This window comes from Pristis pectinata, chromosome 3 (assembly GCF_009764475.1).
Source record: "Pristis pectinata isolate sPriPec2 chromosome 3, sPriPec2.1.pri, whole genome shotgun sequence".
Lineage (NCBI taxonomy): Eukaryota > Metazoa > Chordata > Chondrichthyes > Rhinopristiformes > Pristidae > Pristis > Pristis pectinata.
In genome coordinates, this window is record NC_067407.1 from 135,917,542 (window position 1) to 135,936,996 (window position 19,455).

The window sequence follows — 19,455 nt, forward strand, 5'->3', positions numbered from 1 at the left end:
CATTGTATCAGGCAGTGTCCAGGATCAGAGGAATGGGAGTGATGGGGAGAGAGCGGGTTAGTTGAAGTGAGGAGGAAAGGCTGGGAGACTGGGAGTAGAGTCACAGAGAGCTAGCACCAACTATCAATCAGCCATTTGCATAATGTCACACCTGCCCCTACACCTCCTCCCTCACCCACCATTCAGGGCCCCAGGCAGTCCTTCCAGGTGAGGCAGCGCTTCTCCTGTGAATCCGAGGGTATCATTTATTGCATCCAGTGCGGCCTCCTCTACATCAGCGAGACCTGACACAGATTGGGCGACCGCTTCGTCGAGCACCTTCGCTCCGTCCGCCACAACAGCCAGGACCTCCCGGTGGCCGCCCACTTCAATTCCACATCCCACTCCCACACTGACACGTCTATCCGCGGCCTCCTCTACTGCCACGTTGAGGCCTGACGCAGGTTGGAGGAACAACGCCTCATATTCTGCCTTGGGAGTCTCCAACCTGACAACCTCAACATCGATTTCTCTAACTTCCGGTAACCCGTCCCTTCTTCTACCCCCCTCCTTGTCTTCCCTCATTCCTGTGGCCCCCTTCCCCCTTCTCTTCTCCCTCCCCCACCCTCATGACCTACCCATCTTTTCCCCACCCCCTTCCCTTTATTCCATGGTCTACTGTCCTCTCGCACCGGATTCCTTCTTCTTCAGCCCTTTGCTCCTTCCAACCATCACCTCTCAGCTTCTTGCATCATTCCCCCACCCCCCACCCACCTACCTTCCCCCCCTCACCTGGACTCACCTATCACCTGCCCGTGTGTGTGCTCCTCCCCCCACCTTATTCTGGCTTCTGACCTCTTCCAGTCCTGATGAAGAGTCTCGACAAAACGTCAGCGGTTTATTTCCCTCCATAGATGCTGCCTGATCTGCTGAGTTCCTCCAGCATTTTGTGTGTGTTGCTCCAGAGTCCAGCATCTGCAGAATCTCCTGTGCATCCATTCACACTAAGCCCATTTTTATCTTCCCCACATTCTCATCGACTCCCCCCAGACTCTACAACTCACCTACACACCAGGGACAACGTACAGCGGGCAATTAACCCACCAACCCGCGCGTCTTTGGAATGTGGGAGGAAACCGGAGCACCCGGAGGAATCCACACAGTCACAGGGAGAACGTACAAACTCCACACAGACAGCAGCAGACGTCAGGATCGAACCTGGGTCTCTGGAGCTGTGAGGCAGCAGCTCTACTGGCTGTGCGGTGAGACCAAACGGGTTAATACTTGGAATTGCAGTTAGAAGCACATTATGCTTGGGAGACACAGCAGGCTGCAGATGTAGGAATCTGGAGCAACAAACAATCTGCTGGAGGAACTCAGCGGGTCGAGCAGCATCTGTGGAGGGAAATGGACAGTCGACGTTCATCAGGAGTGTCCTGAGTTCCTCCAGCAGTTTGTTTTTTGCAGCACGTTATGCTTGTTGTGTGATTCCAGCCTCGGCAGTTCTTTGATTTTTTTCCGAGACCATGCGTGCCTGATTCCCAGCCGCTCCTCCCGCTGCTGCCCTTTGGGATTAGTGCCGCGAGGAACTTCTCATTAGTTGTCCCAGGCTGGAAAGCCTGTACTTACTTCGATCTCTGCCTTTCAGTGACAGCCAGCACCTGCAGCTCCTGTACCTGGAGTGCATCCTCTCCATGCTGAGCAGCTCCTCTCCTCTCATGCACTACCATAAAGGCTTCACCGACCTGCTGTGGTGAGTACGGCTGCCGGTTTATCCACAGCCTCTCCGTTTCGATCTGTCGCTCTCCCTTCACCACCCCCTCCTGAGGTGCCTTACATCAATACCTCTCTGCATGTAAGATAAGATCTTACCTCTTTTTAAGATAAGATATCTTTATTAGTCGCATGTACATCGAAACACACAGTGAAATGCATCTTTTTGCGTAGTGATTTGGAGGGCAGCCCGCAAGTGTCGCCACGCTTCTGGTGCCAACATAGCGTGCCCACAACTTCCTAACCCGTACGTCTTTGGAATGTGGGAGGAAACCGGAGCACCCAGAGGAAACCCACGCAGACACGGGGAAAATGTACAAACTCCTTACAGACAGCGGCTGGAATTGAACCCGGGTCACTGGCGCTGTAAAGCGTTACGGTGACAATGGGTTATTTGACTTTGGGAGGCATCGTAATCTATCCCAATCCTGTCCTCCTTGGACTTAGAGTTTCCTTAGATCAGTAGCACTGGAGGAGGTCATTTGGCCCATTGTGTCACTGAACACAGCTCAGGAACAGGCCCTTCGGCCCACTGTATCTGTGCTGGCCGTGATGCCAGTAGTAAACTGCACACCTGCCTGGACATGATCCATATCCCTCCATTCTCTGTCTGTTCATGTGCCTGTCTAAATGCCTCTTAGTCGTATCTGCTTCCACCACCTCCCCTGGCAGCCCGTTCCAGGCACCAACCGCGCTCTGTGTGAAAAAAACTTGCCCCGTACATCTCCCTTAAACTTTCTCCCTCAGGGAAGGAGGGAGCCCTGACTTGCCTTGGATTCTTTGTGATTCCAGTCCCAAAAAGACTCTTGGACTTGTTGGCCTTGAAACTGTGAAACAGCTCGGCAAGTCTTGTGCCTCAGGGCGGTTTGGGACGGGCGATAAACGCTGGCATATCCGACTGGGCCAACATCCCAGGAATCAGTGAAAATCGTGTTCCCAAAGTCCGTCAGCTCTGGAATTTCCCCCTTGAACCTCCGCCTCCACCACTCTCCTCCTTTTGAGCTGTTGTATCTCCTTGACCGAGCTTGTTGCATGTGTTTGAATGCAGCCCTGCAAAGCGTCTGGGGGGCGCGGGGAACCCTTCTCAGGTGCTATATAAGTGCAGGCTGTTCCTGTCCATGAATCTCCTGTTGTTGTTGCAGGAGGCAGCTATGTCCGGCGCTGATTGTCATCCTGGGGAACCCCGTGCACGACAAGACCATCTCGTCTGCCCACGGCGCCTCTTCGGCGGAGAGCGAGGCCGCACTCGCTGGTGTCTCCGACCACGGCCGAGGCTCCGGCTGCTCGTCCATGGCACCAGCTCTCAGCGGGCCGGTGGCGCGCACCATATACTACATCGCGGTGGAGCTGGTGCGGCTGGTGGGCTGCCTGGAGTCACTGAGGCCAGTGCTGCAGTCACTGTACCATCGACTGCTGCTGTACCCACCCCCACAGCACAGGGTGGAGGCCATCAAGATCATGAAGGAGGTAACAGGGCATCTGCTGGGGGGGGGGGGGGTGGTGGTGTCTGTGTGTGTGGTGTCTGTGTGCATGTGTGTACGTGCGTTTATGTGTGTGTTTGTATATGCATGTGTGTCTTTGTGTGTGATTGATTGTGTGCATGTGAGTGTGTTTATATGTGTGTGCGTTATTGAGTGTGCATGTTATTGAGTGCGCGTGTTATTGAGTGCACGTGTTATTGTGAGTCTGCGTGATTGTGTGTGTAATTGTGTGTGTATGTACGTGTTTCCCTTTGCTCTGTGTATGTTGTGTGCGTGTGTCCCTTGACCCAGTGAGCAGGTCTTTGTTATTTTCATCTATTCATTTCTTGGGATCTGGGCCTGACTGGCAAGGCCAGCATGTATTGTGTTTTTTTATATAATACAAACGTTTATCTGCTAAAAGCACTACAAAAGGACATCCAGTTTCAAAATGCTACAACCAATACAGAAAGTAAAAGAAAAACAATGCAAACGACATAACTACAGCAATAATGCTAACTACTAACTAACACCCGCTAAACACACCCGCAACACTTCAGATAGGAATCGCATTTTCACCGTCCACGACACAGGCAATCCCCTGAGGGCCAGCATTTATTGTTGCTGTCGTGTCAGGTCGTTCTGCCCGTTCACAGGGCCGTGTGACTAAGCTCTGTGGTACGTGGCGCAGTGTGGGTTCACACCGCAGTGCCTCTTCATCTCCCCTGCATTCTCTTCTCCATCTGTGCCTTCAATTATCACCGTCTCTTCCAATGTTGGCCGCTGCAGGAGGGCTGCATTAGACCATAGAACTGCACGGCACAGGAACAGGCCCTTCGGCCCACCATGTTGTGCTGAACTAATTAAACGCCGAGCTAAACTAATCCCTTCTGCCTACACAAGGTCCACATCCCTCCATTCTCTGCACACTCATGTGCCTATCTATGAGCCTCTTAAACACCTCTGTTGTACCTGCCTCCACCACCACCCCTGACAGCACATTCCAGGCACCCACCACTCTCTGTGTAAAAAAAACTGCCCTGCACATCTCCTTTGAACTTTCCCCCTCTCACCTTAAATGCACGCCCTCTAGTATTAGACAGTTTGATCCTGGGAAAAAGATACCGGCTGTCTACCCTATCTGTGCCTCTCATAATCTTATAAACCTCTATCAGGTCTCCCCTCAGCCTCTGCTGCTCCAGAGAAAACAACCCAAGTTTGTCCAACCTCTCCTTATAGCACATGCCCTCTAATCCTGGTAAGTCTCCTCTGCACCCTCTCTCCAAAGCTTCCACGTCCTTTCTACAATGGGGCGACCAGAATTGAAGGCAGTACTCCAGATGTGGCCTAATGCAGCTTGTCCGTTGTTAAGTCTGGTGAAATGTATGCAAGAGCATCAGAAGCAGAAGCAGGGGAAAGTCGCTCAGCTCCTCGAGCCTCATTCCCCCCTTCATCAAGATCATGGCTGAGCATTCACCTCAGCTCCATTTTCCTGCACTACCCCCATATCTTTTGATTCCCTTAATATCGAGGAATCTGGGATCTTTCTTGGCCACATCGTCCAAAGAAAGCCCATGTCCTCTTCAACAGCATTCCCCCAGTGCCAGTGCTGATAACGTCCACGTTGTTTGTGGCTTGAATTGGGAGTTGAACCCACAGTTCTTCCATCCAGAGGCGAGAGTGTGGCCAACAAAGGATGTCGCGGTGACTCTGACCGCACTAACGCCTGTCTGAATCTACCCACACAGATCCTCGGCAGCCCCCAGCGCCTGTATGATCTCGCTGGCCCCACCGTGTACGAAGGGGAGACCAGGAGGCGATCCAGTCAGAGGAGGAAGTCGCACTTGGACCTTCACAAGATGTAAGTCGCCTGCTCAATGCTCTATCCCTGACGGTACCCCGTCTTGTCTCTCAACTCCATCTTATCCACCTTCCTCCATGATCCTTAGCACCCTTTGCCAAATAAAAATTTATCCGTTAGGATCATGAAATTTTCAGTTGAATCTTTCTCCGTCTCTTCTTCTCTGTCCATTGCCCTCAGTTCCCTGATCTTTCAAAAATGTATCTACCTCCTCCTCAAATACTGTCTCCACAGCCGTCCAGGGAAGGGAATTCCAGAGATTCACTGCCCTCTGTGAGAGGTTCCTATGCAACTCACAATTAAAATGACTGCCCCCCCTAGTCTCATAACTACGTCCTCTCGTTCAAGGTTCTCCCACTGGTGGAAACATCTTGACATAGTCATCGAGGTAACAGCATGGAGGCGGCCCTTTGACCTGTTGCCTCTCTGAGCCAGTCCCGTTTGCCCACCTTTGGCCTTTGTCCTCTAGTTTTGGACTCCCCTACCCTGGGAAAACAAGGGTAGTCTTTTTGTCATGCAGAGCTTGTTCCTGACCACTGGGTGTTAGTGGCTTCGTTAACCTGGACTCAACAGTGCTTCATCTGCACAGATCCAATCTATTTAGAAAGTGCTGACGTCTCCCTCTTCTTCTGCACATCTCTGTAGCTCTTGTTGTAGAGGCATCGATTCGTACAGCATAGAAACAGGCCCTTCGGCCCACCACGTCTGTGCTGACCATCAAATACTATCTATACTCACCCCATTTACCGGTACTTGGTCCATTGGCTTTCTGTCTTGGCTATTCATAGATACTTCTTAAATGTTTTGGAATTGGAATTGGTTTATTATTGTCAGGTATACCAAAGTACAGTGAAAAACTTGTCTTGCATACCGTTCATACAGATCAATTCATTACACAGTGCATTGAGGTAGTACAGGGTAAACAATACAGAATGCAGAATAAAGTGTCACAGTTACAGAGGAAGTGCAGTGCAGGCAGACAATAAGGTGCAAGGTCATAACGAGGTAGATTGTGAGGTCAAGAGTCCTTATTGTACCAGGGAGCTGTTCAATAATCTTATAACAGCGGGATAGAAGCTGTCCTTGAGCCTGGTGGTACGTGCTTTCAGGCTTTTGTATCTTCTGCCCGATGGAAGAGGAGAGAAGAGAGAATGTCCCTGGTGGGTGAGGTCTTTGATTATGCTGGCTGCTTCACCAAGGCAGCGAGAGGTGTAGATAGAGTCCCTGGAGGGGAGGCTGGTTTCCGTGATGTGCTGGGCTGCGTACACAACTCTCTGCTGTTTCTTGAAGTCATGGGCAAAGCAGTTGCCATACCAAGCTGTGATGCATCTAGATAAGATGCTTGCTATGGTGCATTGATAAAAGTTGGTGAGTGTCAAAGGGGACATGCCAAATTTCTTTATCCTCCTGAGGAAGTAGAGGTGCTGGTGAGCTTTCTTGGCCATGGCATCTACGTGGTTCACTCCTAGGAACTTGAAGCTCTCAACCCCCTTGACCTCAGCACCATTGATGTAGACAGGTGCATGTACACTGCCCCCTTCCGAAGTCAATGACCAGCTCTTTAGTTTTGCTGACATTGAGGGAGAGGTTGTTGTCATGACACCATGTCACTAAGCTCTCTATCTCCTTCCTGTACTCCGACTCATCATTATTTGAGATACGGCCGACTACGGTGGTATCATTGGCAAACGTAGATGGAGTTAGAGCAGAGTCTGGCCACACAGTCATGAGGGTATAGGGAGCAGAGCAGGGGGCTGAGGACACAGCCATACTTGCCTCTACCACCTCATGCAGCAAGTTCCAAACTGCAACCACTTAGAACATAGAACAGTACAGCACAGAACAGGTCCTTCAGCCGACAATGTTGTGCCGACATAGCTAATCCCTCCTACCTACAGAATGCCCATATCTCTCCATTTTCCTCTCATTCATGTGCCCATCCAAGCCCTTCTTAAAAGCCCCCAATGAATTTGCCTCCACCACCCTATCAGGCAACGCATTCCAGTCATCCACCACTCTCTCAGTAAAACATGTATCCCTCACGCCTGTTCTGAACCTACCCCCTCTCACCTTCAATGAATGCCCTCTGGTATTGGTACTGGTATTTTTCACCCTCTGGGTGAAAAAATCCTTCCTTATATCCTTGCTAAATCTCTTACTCCTCACCTTAAACCTCTGCCCTCTGGTTATATACACATCTGTCATGGGGCACTAGAGACTGCCGATGCTGGAACCTGAAGCAGTAAACAGAACACTAGAAGATTCAGCATGTCAGGCAGCATCTGCAGAGGCAAAAGGTGTAAGTCGAGGTTTCAGGTCAGGTCCTGATGCAGGTACGTCGTTCGCTGAAAGTGGCGTCACAGGTAGACCGGGTGGTGAGGAGTGCCTTTGGCATGCCGGCCTTCATCAGTCAGGGAACAGAGTGTAGAAGTTGGGAAGATGTGTTGCATGTTGCAGTTGGGGAGAACACACCTGAGTATTGCATACAGATCTGGCCACCCTGTTGTAGGAAAGATGTCAGCAAGCTGGAAGGAGCGCAGAGAGAAGATTTACGAGAACGTTGCCAGGACTTGAGGGCCTGAGTTATAGGGAGAGGTTGGGCAGGCTGGGACTTTATTCCTTGGAATGGAGGAGACTGAGGGGTGACCTTATAGAGGTGTATGACATCATGGAGACATAGATAGGGTGAATACGTATGGTCTTTTACCCAGGGAAAAAGAACCAAAAACTAGAGGGCTTAGGTTTAAGCTGAGAGATTTGAAAGAGACTTTTTCCACACAGAGGCTGGTGGGTATATGGGATGAGCTGCCAGAGGAAGTGGTTGAGGCGGGTACAATAGCAACATTTAAGACATTTGGACGTGTACATGGATAGGAACAGTTTAGAGGGATGTGGGCCAAATGCAGGCAAATGGGACTAGTTTAGATGGGCATTTTGGTCGGCATAGACCAGCCGGGCCAAAGGGCCTGTTTCTGTGCTGTATGACTCTATGACTCTGAAACAATGGTCTGCACCAGATGCTGATTGACTCCCTGAGTACCTATGCTGTGTGGGTTTGACAACATTGTTTGCTGGTGTTGCTCCTGAATGTGGGAGGTCCATTGTCAGTGATGCCCTGCTATGGCAACTCCAATGCACAGGAACACAAGAGGCTGCAGAGAGTGGTGGACACAGCCTGGTCCATCATGGACACAGCCCCCCCCACCAGTGACAGCATCTGCAGGAGGTGCTGGCTCAAGAAGGCAGCATCTTTCATCAAGGATCCCCACCACCTGGGTCATGCCCTCTTCTCGCTGCTAACATCGGGCAGGAGGGACAGAAGCCTGAAGTCCCACACCACCAGGTTCAGGAACAGTTACTTTCCTAGAGCCGTCAGGTTCTTGAACCAACCGGCACAACCCTAACCCTACCTCAGCAAAGAAACACGACAGACCACCTCTTGCACTGCCAGGGACTTGTCAACTGAGTGGATCATTTTTTTTGCACTGTCTTGTTTTTGCACAGTGTTTTTTCTCTCTCCCTTCACAGTCTTGTATAATTTATGTATAACTTACATTCTGTGTGTCTGAACCTACGTGCCTGTGACGCCGCTGCAAGCAGGTTCTTCATTGTACCTGGTACCTCACTGTACTTGTGCATATGACAATAAACTCAACCTTGACCTGACCTGGCTTGACCTGACCTTGACCTGCCTGGCCATAACTTGACCTGACCCGACTTGACATGACCTGATGACCTTGACCGGACTGGACCTGACCTGGTGGCTTGACCTTGACCTGATTCGACTGGACCTGACCTTGACCTGATGACCTGACATGCTTACCTTGACCTGATGACCCAACCTTATCCTGCTGAGTTGTCCTTGACCCGATGACCTGATCTTGACCTGACAAGCTGACCCTGTCCTGCCGAGCTGACCTTGACCTGATGACCCGACCTTGACCTGACAAGCTGACCTTGACCTGACCATAAGGTTGGGGGAGTGCGGTGCTAATCCTCACCACGCACGTGTCTCCTTCCTCCCTCCCACAGCATCATGGACGGGATGACGGAGGCCTGCGCCAAGGGCGGGATCGAGGCCTGCTACGCCGCCGTCTCCTGCGTCTGCGCGCTGCTGGGGGGCCTGGACCAGCTTAGCCAGGGCCGGGGTCTGGCCGAGGACCAGGTGCGCCACCTGCTGCGGCACGCCGAAGAGCTGAAGGGCGGCGGTGAGTCCGCTCGCGAGTCGATGGAGATCAGCGAGGCCGACTTCCGCTGGCAGCGCCGTGTGCTGTCAGCCGAGCAGCCCCACTGGGACGCCGGCGCTGAGAGGAGCCCCGACGTCAGCATCAGCGTCACCACGGACACCGGCCGCACCACCCTGGAGGACAGCGGGATGGGCCGGACCAGCCCCGAGGAGGGCCAGCAGCCGCAGAGGGTCCCAGGGGAGCTGCCTCCCGGCCTGGACCTGGGGGAGACCCTGTGCAAGGTGCTGGGTTCGGAGCCGGGAGACCAACCAGAGGCCGCCCACCGCGGCAACAACGCGCCCGCCTATGCCGACTTCCTGTCAGTCGACCCCAGGGCGAGCAAGCCGCCGGGTTCCCGCTACAGCGAGAGCAACTTCAGTGTCGACGAGCAGGACGTCTCCAGGACCGAGTTCGACTCGTGCGACCAGTACTCGATGGCAGCCGAGAAGGACTCAGGCAGGTCGGATGTGTCGGAGATCGGCTCCGACAACTGTTCGCTGGCGGACGAGGAGCCGGTCACCGGGGACTGCCCCGCCCACCGCTCGCTGCGCGGGGCCACCCTCACCCTGAAGGTCCTGAAGAACCAGGAGGCCGACCAGCACAGCGCCCGCATCTTCGTGCAGTCGCTGGTCACCATCCTCCCTCGCCTCTTGTCCCTCCAGACCGCGGAGGAGGTGGACTCCTCCCTGCAGAGCTTCGCCTCTGTCTTCTGCTCGGGTCTGCAGTCAGGTACGGCTCCCTCCCTGACCCCCATCCCCAGACTTCCATGGCACCCTCCCCGACATCCCCAGCGATGTTGCAGTCGCTGTTGCAATGTAGAACAGAGCGTGAGGCGCTGCATTCAGGTAGCGCCCATTCCAGCTGTGTGGTACACAGAGCGTCGCCCTGACCTACAAGACCTTCCAACACCAAGCTCAATACTTCAGTGAACTACTGAGGGAGAGCCAGAGTGTGGCATTGCTGACTTTTGGATGAGACAGAGAGTCATAGAGTAATACAGCCCTTCAGCCCAACTTGTCCGTGCTGACCAAGTTGACTACCTGAGCTAGTCTGTATTTGGACCATATCCCTCTAAGCCTTTCCAATCTATGTCCCTGACCAAGTGCCTTTTCAACGTTGTCATTGTACCTGCCTCTACCACTTCCTCTGGCAGCCTGTTCCACATACCCACCGGAGAAACAAAGGACTGCAGATGCTGGAATCTAGACGAAAAACACGATGATGCTGGAGGAACTCAGCAGGCCAGGCAGCATCCGTGGAGAAAAGCAGGCGGTCAACGTTTCGGGTCAGGACTGAAAAGGGGAAGCCCAATATATAGGAGGGAAAAGCAGCGCACTTGATAGGTGGACAAAAGAGGGGAGGCGGGGTGGGCACAGGGTGGTGATAGGTAGATGCAGGTAAGATATAGGCAGGTGCGGGGGAGGAGGGGAGAGCAGGTCCACCAGGGGATGGGTCATGGGTAAAGAGAAAAAATGGGGGTAGAAAAAAAGAGAGAGGAAAGGGAAGAAAGGTCTTGGACAAGCCGGAGGAACAGCACCTCGTTTTCCATCTTGGAACTTTGCAACCTAACTGCACGAGCACTGAATTCTCCCACTTTAAGTAATCCCCACATCACCCCCCTCCTTCACACACCCACCCCCAATGATGCCTCATCTGTTCTTCACTTTCCTAGCCTATTTCTTTTTTCTAACTTTTTTTCCCTCTCTCTCCTTACCTTGACCCCCCCCCCCCCCCCCGGTGGATCTGCTCTCCCCTCCTCCCCCGCACCTGCCTATTAGTATCTCTTACCTGCATCTACCTATCACCACCCTGTGCCCACCCCGCCTCCCCTCTTTTGTCCACCTATCACTGCTCTGCTTTTCCCTCCTATATATCGGGCTTCCCCTTTTCCTATCTTCAGTCCTGACCCGAAACGTTGACCGCCTGCTTTTCTCCACGGATGCTGCCTGGCCTGCTGAGTTCCTCCAGCATCGTTGTGTTTTTCATCCAAGTACCCATCACCCTCTGTGTGAAAAGGTTGGCCCTCAGATACTTTTTAAATCTTTCCCCTCTCACCTTAAACCTATGCCCTCTAGTTTTGGGTTGCCCTACCCTGGGGAAAAAAACATTGGCTATTTACCTTATCTATGCCCCTCATGATTTTATATTCACCCCTCAGCCTCCTATGCTCCAAGGGAAAAAAGTCCCAGCCTATCCAGCTTTTCCTTATAACCCAAACCCCCCCCCAGTCCCGGTAATATCTTCATAAATCTTTTTTGATGACATACTTCCTATAGCAGGGCGACCAGAACTGCAGGCAGTACTCTAAATATGGCCTTACCACATCTTGTACAGCTGTAAATTGACATCCCAACTCCTGTACTCAATATCCTGACCGATGAAGGCAAGCATGCTAAATGCCTTCTTCACCACCCTGTCTACCTGTGTTGCCACTTTCGAAGAACTATATACCTGTATCCCTGGGTCTTTCTGTTCTGCAATGCTCCCCAGGTCCCTACCATTTACTGTACAAGTGCTGTGCTGGTTTGTCTTACCAAAATGCACCACCTCGCATCCCTTGGCCCTGTCCCAGTTCATCAAGATCCTATTCTAATCTTAGATAACCTTCTTCACTGACCACTATACCGCCAATTTTAGTGTCATCTGATAGAACCGAAGCCCCGTCTGCTTCCTCGGGTGGATGTAGCAGATCCCCGTGGCACTGCCGGGAAGGGCAGCGCAGGGGCGCAGCAGGTAGAGCCTCTGCCTCACAGCTCCAGCGTCCCAGGTTCGATCCCGACCTGTCTGCGTGGAGTTGGCACGTTCTCCCCGTGTCTGCGTGGGTCTCCTCCGGGTGCTCCGGTTTCCTCCCACATCCCAAAGACGTGCGGGTTGGTGGGTTAATTGGTCGCTGTGAATTGCCCCGAGTGCGCAGGTGAGTGGTAGAATCTGGGGGGACTTGGTGGGAATGTCATAAGGTCATAGATACAGCACGGATACAGGCCCTTCTGCCCACCTAGTCAATGCTAACCCATCATCCACCCATTTATACTAATCCTTTTGTTATTCTCCTCACATTCCCATCAACCCTTCCCCGATTTTATACCTCATCCACTTATTGGGCTGATTAACCCAACCCGCACGTCTTTGCGACGAAACCAGCGCACCCGGGAGAATAAAAATAATAGGATTAGTGTGAACGTGTGCCGATAGAATTCCACCTGAAGTCATCATGAGGTATTTAGAAATGCAGACAACCTGCAGGAAGATCTCAGCGGGTCAGGCAGCATCTGTGGGGGGAAAAGGGATGGTCGACGTTTCAAGCTGAGTCCCTGCACCAGGACTGAGGGTGTAGAGGGGAGGTGACAGTGCTCCAACATGCTGACGTATTCACGCTCCCTGAGGGGAGACGGGACCTGTTACAGCCTGCCCTGCCTTGCACAATCACACCTTCGGTTTTACACTCTCTACCCATGACTGTCCTGTCTTCACAAATGCATTAAAGCACGATATGTATTATATTCGTCAAAGGAGGTAGTTGGGGACACAAGAGACTGCAGATGCTGGATCCTGGAGCAAAGAAACAAACTCCTGGAGATGACAGACTTCTAAGACATAGGAGCAGAATTAGGCCATTCGGCCCATCATGTCTGCTCCGCCATTCAATCATGGCTGATTTTTTTTTCAACCCCGTTCTTCCATCATCTCCCTGTAACCCTTAACCCCCTCACCAATCTAGAACCTATCAATCTCCGCCTTAAACACTCCCAATGACTTGGCCTCCGCAGCCCCCTGTGGCAGCGAATTCCACAGATTCACCACCCTCTGGCTGAAGAAATTCCTCCTCGTCTCAGTTCTAAAGGGACGTCCCTTTATTCTGAGACTGTGCCCTCGGATCCTAGACTCTCCTACTGATGGAAACGTGTGGTCCACTCTATCCAGGGCTTTCTGTATCTGGTAGGTTTCAATGAGATCTCCCCTCATCCATCAGGTCTGAAATTCAAGAGGGTCAGGCAGCATCTGTGGAGGGAAAGGAATGGGTGATGTATCGGGTCGCGAGCCTGCATCAGGTCTGAGGGTGTAGGGGGAGATGGCCAGTATATGAGGTGAGAGAGAAGGGTGGGCAGGTGACATGGAACCAGGTGGGGAGGGGGGATGATGGGCAGATGAAGCTGGGTGGTTGGGGTGGGGTGTCTAGAGATACTGTGTGGAAATGTAAATGTAATCTTCAACCGTTGGCTCGTGAAGGTGAAGGTGAAGGTGAGGTCCTCACCTCCTGGTGAGACCTGATGAAGGGTCTCGACCCAAAACGTCGACTGACCATTTCCCTCCACAGACACTGCTGACCTGTTGAGTTCCTCCAGACTTCCACCATCTGTAGTTTCTCTTGTGTCTCCCAATTGTCGGCTCCACCCCTGGGTCAGAAGAAACAGGATTGCGTCTCGGGAGGTTGGCTGTTGCCCTGCCTGTCGTCGTTGGCGCCCTTGGTGAGCCCCCCCATGCGTGCTGTGTCTTTCAGAGCTTTTGCGCTCGCCCGGGCTGGATGCTGGCGAGAACACCGGCTGCCAGACGCTGATGAACGCGGACGGCCTGTATCTGGTCGCCTTCCATGCCCTGTCTCTGAGCCTGAAGCTGAACGCCTGTGACTACTACCGGAGGAAGCCGGCTCCCGTCCCTGTCTCACTGGTAAGGAGGCCTGAAACCGGGCAACTGCATGCCATTCAGCCCTTCCAGCCTGGTAACCCCTTCCATGAATGGCAGATCCCACACATCAACATAAAAAATAGGAGCTGGAGGAGGCCACTCGGCCCCTTGAACCTGTCCCACCATTCATCGCGATAATGGCTGATCTTCTACCTTAGGGAAACTTTCCTGCATTATCCCTTAACACCCAGAAATCCAACAATCCCTCCTCTGGATGCTTCAATGATTCAGCCTCCATAACCCTCAGGGTATAGAACGCAGAACAGTACAGCACAGGAACAGGCCCTTCGGCCCACCATGTCTGTGCCGACCGTGATGCCAATCCAAACTAATCCCATCTGCCTTCGCATGGTCCGTTCCCTGCCTCTTCGTGTGCCTGTCTAGATGCCTCTTCAACATCTGTTCCTTCCACTTCCCCTGGCAGCCTGTTCCAGGCACCCACCACTCTCCGTGTAAAAAAAAAAACTTGCCTCATAAATCTCCTTTAAAGTTTCACCCTCTCACCTTAAATCTACGCCCTCTAGTATTTGACATTTCCACTCTGCGGAAAGGACTCTGACTATCTACCCTATCTATAAGTCTCATAGTTTTATAAACTTCTATCGGATCCCCCCTCAGCCTCCGAAACTCCAGAGAAAACAATCCAAGTTTGTCCAACCTCTTCGTTTAGCTAAAACTCTCTAATCCGAGCAACATTGTCTTATGCACTCTCTTCAAAGCCTCCACATCCTTTCTGTAATGGGGCAACCAGAACTACATACAATACTCCAACTGTGGCTGAACCAAAAGTTTTATAGAGCTAAAGGTTCACCACCAACAAACAACCTGCTGGAGGAACTCAGCGGGTCGAGCAGCATCTGTGGGAGGAAAGGAATTGTCGATGTTTCAGGTACATTCACCCTACCTATGCCACTGATGATTTTAGACACGTCTATAAGGTCTCCTGTGTTCCAAGGAATAAAGTCCCAGCCTGTCCAACCTCTCCCTATAACTCAGGCCCTCAAGTCCTGGCAACATCCTTGTAAATCTTCTTTGCACTCCTTCCGACTTAGTTTGACGTCAGGCCCAGGAACAGGAGGAGCCTGTTCATTCCACACAGGGTGACACTGGCCCAGTGTGCAGGGTGGCCTGCTCCTGAATGTTCAACCATAGTGATGAGGTGTTTGGTTGTGTCTCCACAGAAAGAGTTTGTGAGGCAGGTCCAAAGCAGCCGGGTGTTGATGGTGCTGTCGCAGGCGTGGATTGAAGAGCTGTACCATCAGGTGCTGGACAGGAACTTGCTTGGAGAGGCCGGATATTGGGGAACAGCACAGGAGCATTCCCTGCCTTTCATTGTCATGTTAACTGGTGAGTCTCCACCTGCTGATTTTTGGGTTTAGCGGAGAGGGAAAAGGGTGCACAGGGAATAAATTTATAAATTTACACTTCTTTTCCCATTATCGCAGAATAGGAGGCCATTCAGCCCATCTACTGTATCCTGGTTCTCAGAGAACTCCCATTAGAGCAGATCAGTACAGCACAGGAACTGGCCCTTCAGCCCACGGTGTCTGTGCTGACCATGACGCCAATTTAAACAGCACCTCTGCCTGCACGTGGTCTATTCCCTACCTGTTCATGTATCTGTCTAAATGACTCTTAAATTCCATTGCCCCACATTTCCCCATAATGTTCCCTCATATTCCCATCAGCACCCCCCCCCCCCCCCACAAGTCTCCTGCTCCTCACCTACACAAGGATTAATTTACAGCAGCAAATTAATCCACGTCTTTGGGGTGTGGGATTTTTGGAAGCGGACTGCTGCATGTTCAAGATTTCCATTACTGCACCAGTGGCGGACATGCATCCAGCTGCCTCTGATCTAAGTTCTGAAATTCGTTCCCCAAGCCCTTCTCTCCTTGGTCACTTGTCCCAATATTTCTGTTTGTGTCAGTGTGCAGTTTTCTTCGATGATGCTTTTGTGATGCGTCTTGGGAAGCTTTACATTGAAGGCGCCACACAAAGGCAAATCATTGATTTGTGTGGGTGGTCCCAAAAAGTAGGATAGAATCGCGCTCCACATTACGAGGAACATGAGTGGATCTCCCACTGATGGTGCCAGAGCGTGGCGACTCGTTGCAAGCTGTTCTCTGCAGATCTACCATTACTTTTACCTCAATGCACTGTGTAATGAATTGACCTGTACGATCGGTACGCAAGACAAGTTTTTCACTGTACCTCGGTACAAGTGACAATAATAAACCAATACCGATACTTTACTCTGGAGTTTTGGACAATGAAGAGATGTGCAACAAATACAGCCACACCTAATGGTCATTCCCTGCAATTACTACATAGCTGGGATCACCTCACAAGGAAAGTTCAAGTTCAAGTTCACATTTATTGTCATTGGTATACACACATAGGGTATAAATGCCATGAAGATTAGCTCTTTGCAGCAGCAGCACAGTACATTACAGACATGACACACATATGTTAACATAAACTTAAATTAACATAAATTATACATAAGGACACTAGTGCAAGTTGAGGGAAAGAAAAAGAAATATAGTCCGAGGTAGTGTGAGGGTTTTTCAGGTGGGCTCAAGAACCTTACGGCAGTGGGGAAGAAGCTGTAGTTGAACCTTGAGGTGTGGGTCTTCAGACTCCTGTACCTCCTGCCTGATGGCAGCATTGAGAAGAGGGCATGGCCCGGATGGTTGGGGTCCCTGATGATGGATGTCGCCTTCCTGGCATCCATCATCAGGGACTCTTGTAGGCATCCTCAGTGCTGGGGAGAGCTGTACCCGTGATGGAACTGGCTGAGCCCCACCACTCTCTGTAGCCTCCGTAGCTTAGTTCTCATTAAGCATGGTCATTGTTAATTATTGATATGAACATGGGTTGAAACATTGTCACAAGAGGGGCGTTTATTTTTGGCAAATTATACGTAAGATAGTTGTAGAAATGCATCAGTGTAATTGGACAAAATTCCTGCAGTATCCAAGACTCCGTAGCCTGTCACAGTGATCAGGTGTGACAGCAGAAGAGGGTACATGACGTAGCCCTAAACAGTAAACTCAAGGTCCCGATGTCGTTACTCAACTGGTCGGCTCCTCTCACCTCCTGTACACTGTTCTCCCTGAAATCTACCCAATTCTGATTTACCTGCCTTCTGCAGCCTTGATCTAGATCGTCAGCCCTCATCCTCCCCACCTGGCTCCCCCCCCCCCCCCCACTTTGAAGAACGACCGCATTGACTGATGCCTTGGGTCACCCCTCCTAATTTCAGCCTATCTAGTTCAATGTCTGGGTACTCAATCCTCTATGAGGCTCATCTGGAGGATTGAGAGAGAAGGTGTTTGTCCATGTTGAATGAGCTAGACGGAACTGCACCAGTATTCCTGGTTTAGAATAATTCCCCTGTGAATCCTGCCTACACCCCAACTACTGAGAATGATAGAGCTTGACTCCATGCCCACAACCTGGGTTATGTAACTACCTTCCCCTCATGGGATCCTGCTGGAGCCACCACCCTGCCTTTATCACAAGATGTTGCTGTAGTTTTTCAGTTTGTGGTGACTTTTTAAGTAGGCTCTGTAGACTGTTTGCTCCAGTGCATTGTTTGAACAGACTCTGTTTGCTGAGTAAAGGTCCTTTGCTATAAAAATCCACTGTTTGCACAGAGATCTACATTAGGTCCTACACAGCTTCCATTTCATTGGTGTAAGAGTGTGTTCTGGATTAACGGTGCTATAGAAATTCTGTACATTGGTTGTGTTTTGTTCACAGATATGGATGGATTGGGAAGTAGCGCCGTGGGTGGACAGATGGTCAGCACTGCATCAGGACAATCTCCTCTGGCTCAGGAAAAGAACACCCCTGATTCAGTAACTGCAGGTAAAGTCTTGGAGTTATGAGTCGAGCTTATTACCGTGCTGGCTTCTTCGAGGCCTAGTCATATTGCCGGCAAACTTCCGACCATTATTTCCCCCCCAACGACAATTAGTGCAGAGGCTCACTTGGGTCTCTCACTCTCCGTCACACACACTCAGATTTCAACTTCAAGGCTTGTCAGCCACGGAGTTTGCCAGATTTGCTTTCAGGTCAGGGAACTTCCAGATGTGAGCCACCATTTGTTGCAGGTTTGTTAGAGAGCTTCACTTCTGGTGAGTCTTGAGGTGCCGAATTGTTCTCTTTAGGTTTAAGAAGAGAGATAGGAGGTTTCAAGGGGATGTGAGGGGAAATTTTTCAGGGAGTAGTTGGAGTAGAGGAGGTCTGCCTGAGGGGGTTTTGGAGGCAGACACCCTCATGGCATTTACAAAGCACTTGAAGGCATAGAAGGCTTGGGACCAAATCTGGGTAAATGCCATTGGTGTACGATGGGTGGCATGGGCATGGTGGACTGTAGGGCCTGTTTCTGTGCTGAACAACACTATGACTGAGGTAATAGGGGGATACAATAGAGGAATCCAAACCATGAAGGGTTTAATGCATTAAGTAGGGAAAGGCTCTCACCAGAGGCAGGAGGATCGGTTACCACAGGGCACAGAACTGAGGTAATTGGAGAGAAACCAGAAGGGGGTGAGGAGATGTTTCTTTACTTAATGGCCTGGGAGAGCAGTGGAAGCTTGCACAAAAGGAACTTCTCAAAGGGAAGTTGATCAGTGGTTTGAATGGAAAATATTTGGGGGGGTGGGAAAGAGTTGAGGGATTGGGGGCTCATTGCACAGCTCCTTCATAGGGATGGAACACATACAAAGGGCCAAATGGCCTCATTCTGTAACATGTCAGTCTGTGATTCCATTGGTGTTACAGTTGTGTCCCGGCACCTTTGGGTCCTGAGGAGGTGTGCGGCGGGTGAAGGGGAAGGGGAACATCGGGCAGGATTTCTGCTTCTGATCAGTGAATCCTGTCAGGTGAGGCAGTGTTCATTGTGAAACCCTGAATGGCTGGTGAGTTGTATCTCACAGCATGGGAAGAGAATGCTTTGCTTAACGTTAGAGAGGAAATATTGACAGGCAAACCTCGGAACAAATGCTGGAAACACTCAGCAGATCAGGTAGCAAATTAGGAGAGAAGCAGACTCAACGTTTCAGCTCAATGCCTTTTCATCACTAGGCTTAACACTGATTAATCGCAAACTGATCTTGTTTTGACACTGAATTTCCACCTTGGTGGGAGCTGAAGCCTCTGTCTCCATGGTTCCTTGGGACAGCCTAGATCAATAATGTTGGACTCCTTGCCTTTGGACCAAAGCCTTGCTCTGATGTGGCTGTGCAGTAAGTCGTAGTGTATAGTCCACAAGAGAAATCTTGCACTGAAGTCGTCCTTGACCATAAGGGCAGCAAGAGATCATCTAAGAAGATAAGGTTGTGCGTGAACCAGAGTGCCTCAGATATAGTGGGCAATGTTCACCTAATGCCAGCAGGAAACTCCAGATTGGTACAATTATGTAGACAACCACTTTAATCAGCAAGATGTAGAAGTATATGGA

The 19,455-nt window shown here is 51.1% G+C and overlaps 2 protein-coding genes across 2 annotated transcripts in view; one reads left to right on the forward strand and one right to left on the reverse strand.

The window, feature by feature from the left end:
• LOC127568883 (keratinocyte-associated protein 3) overlaps positions 1–19,455 on the reverse strand; it is a 440,350-nt gene that overhangs the window by 409,590 nt on the left and 11,305 nt on the right. The gene's annotated exons all lie outside the window — the stretch shown is intronic.
• arfgef3 (ARFGEF family member 3) overlaps positions 1–19,455 on the forward strand; it is a 107,236-nt gene that overhangs the window by 31,780 nt on the left and 56,001 nt on the right. Inside the window, 7 exon segments of the mRNA XM_052011274.1 lie at positions 1,628–1,732; positions 2,895–3,219; positions 4,961–5,073; positions 9,106–10,028; positions 13,798–13,964; positions 15,164–15,329; positions 17,751–17,858. Of these exon segments, the coding sequence (XP_051867234.1) occupies positions 1,628–1,732; positions 2,895–3,219; positions 4,961–5,073; positions 9,106–10,028; positions 13,798–13,964; positions 15,164–15,329; positions 17,751–17,858 (1,907 nt within the window).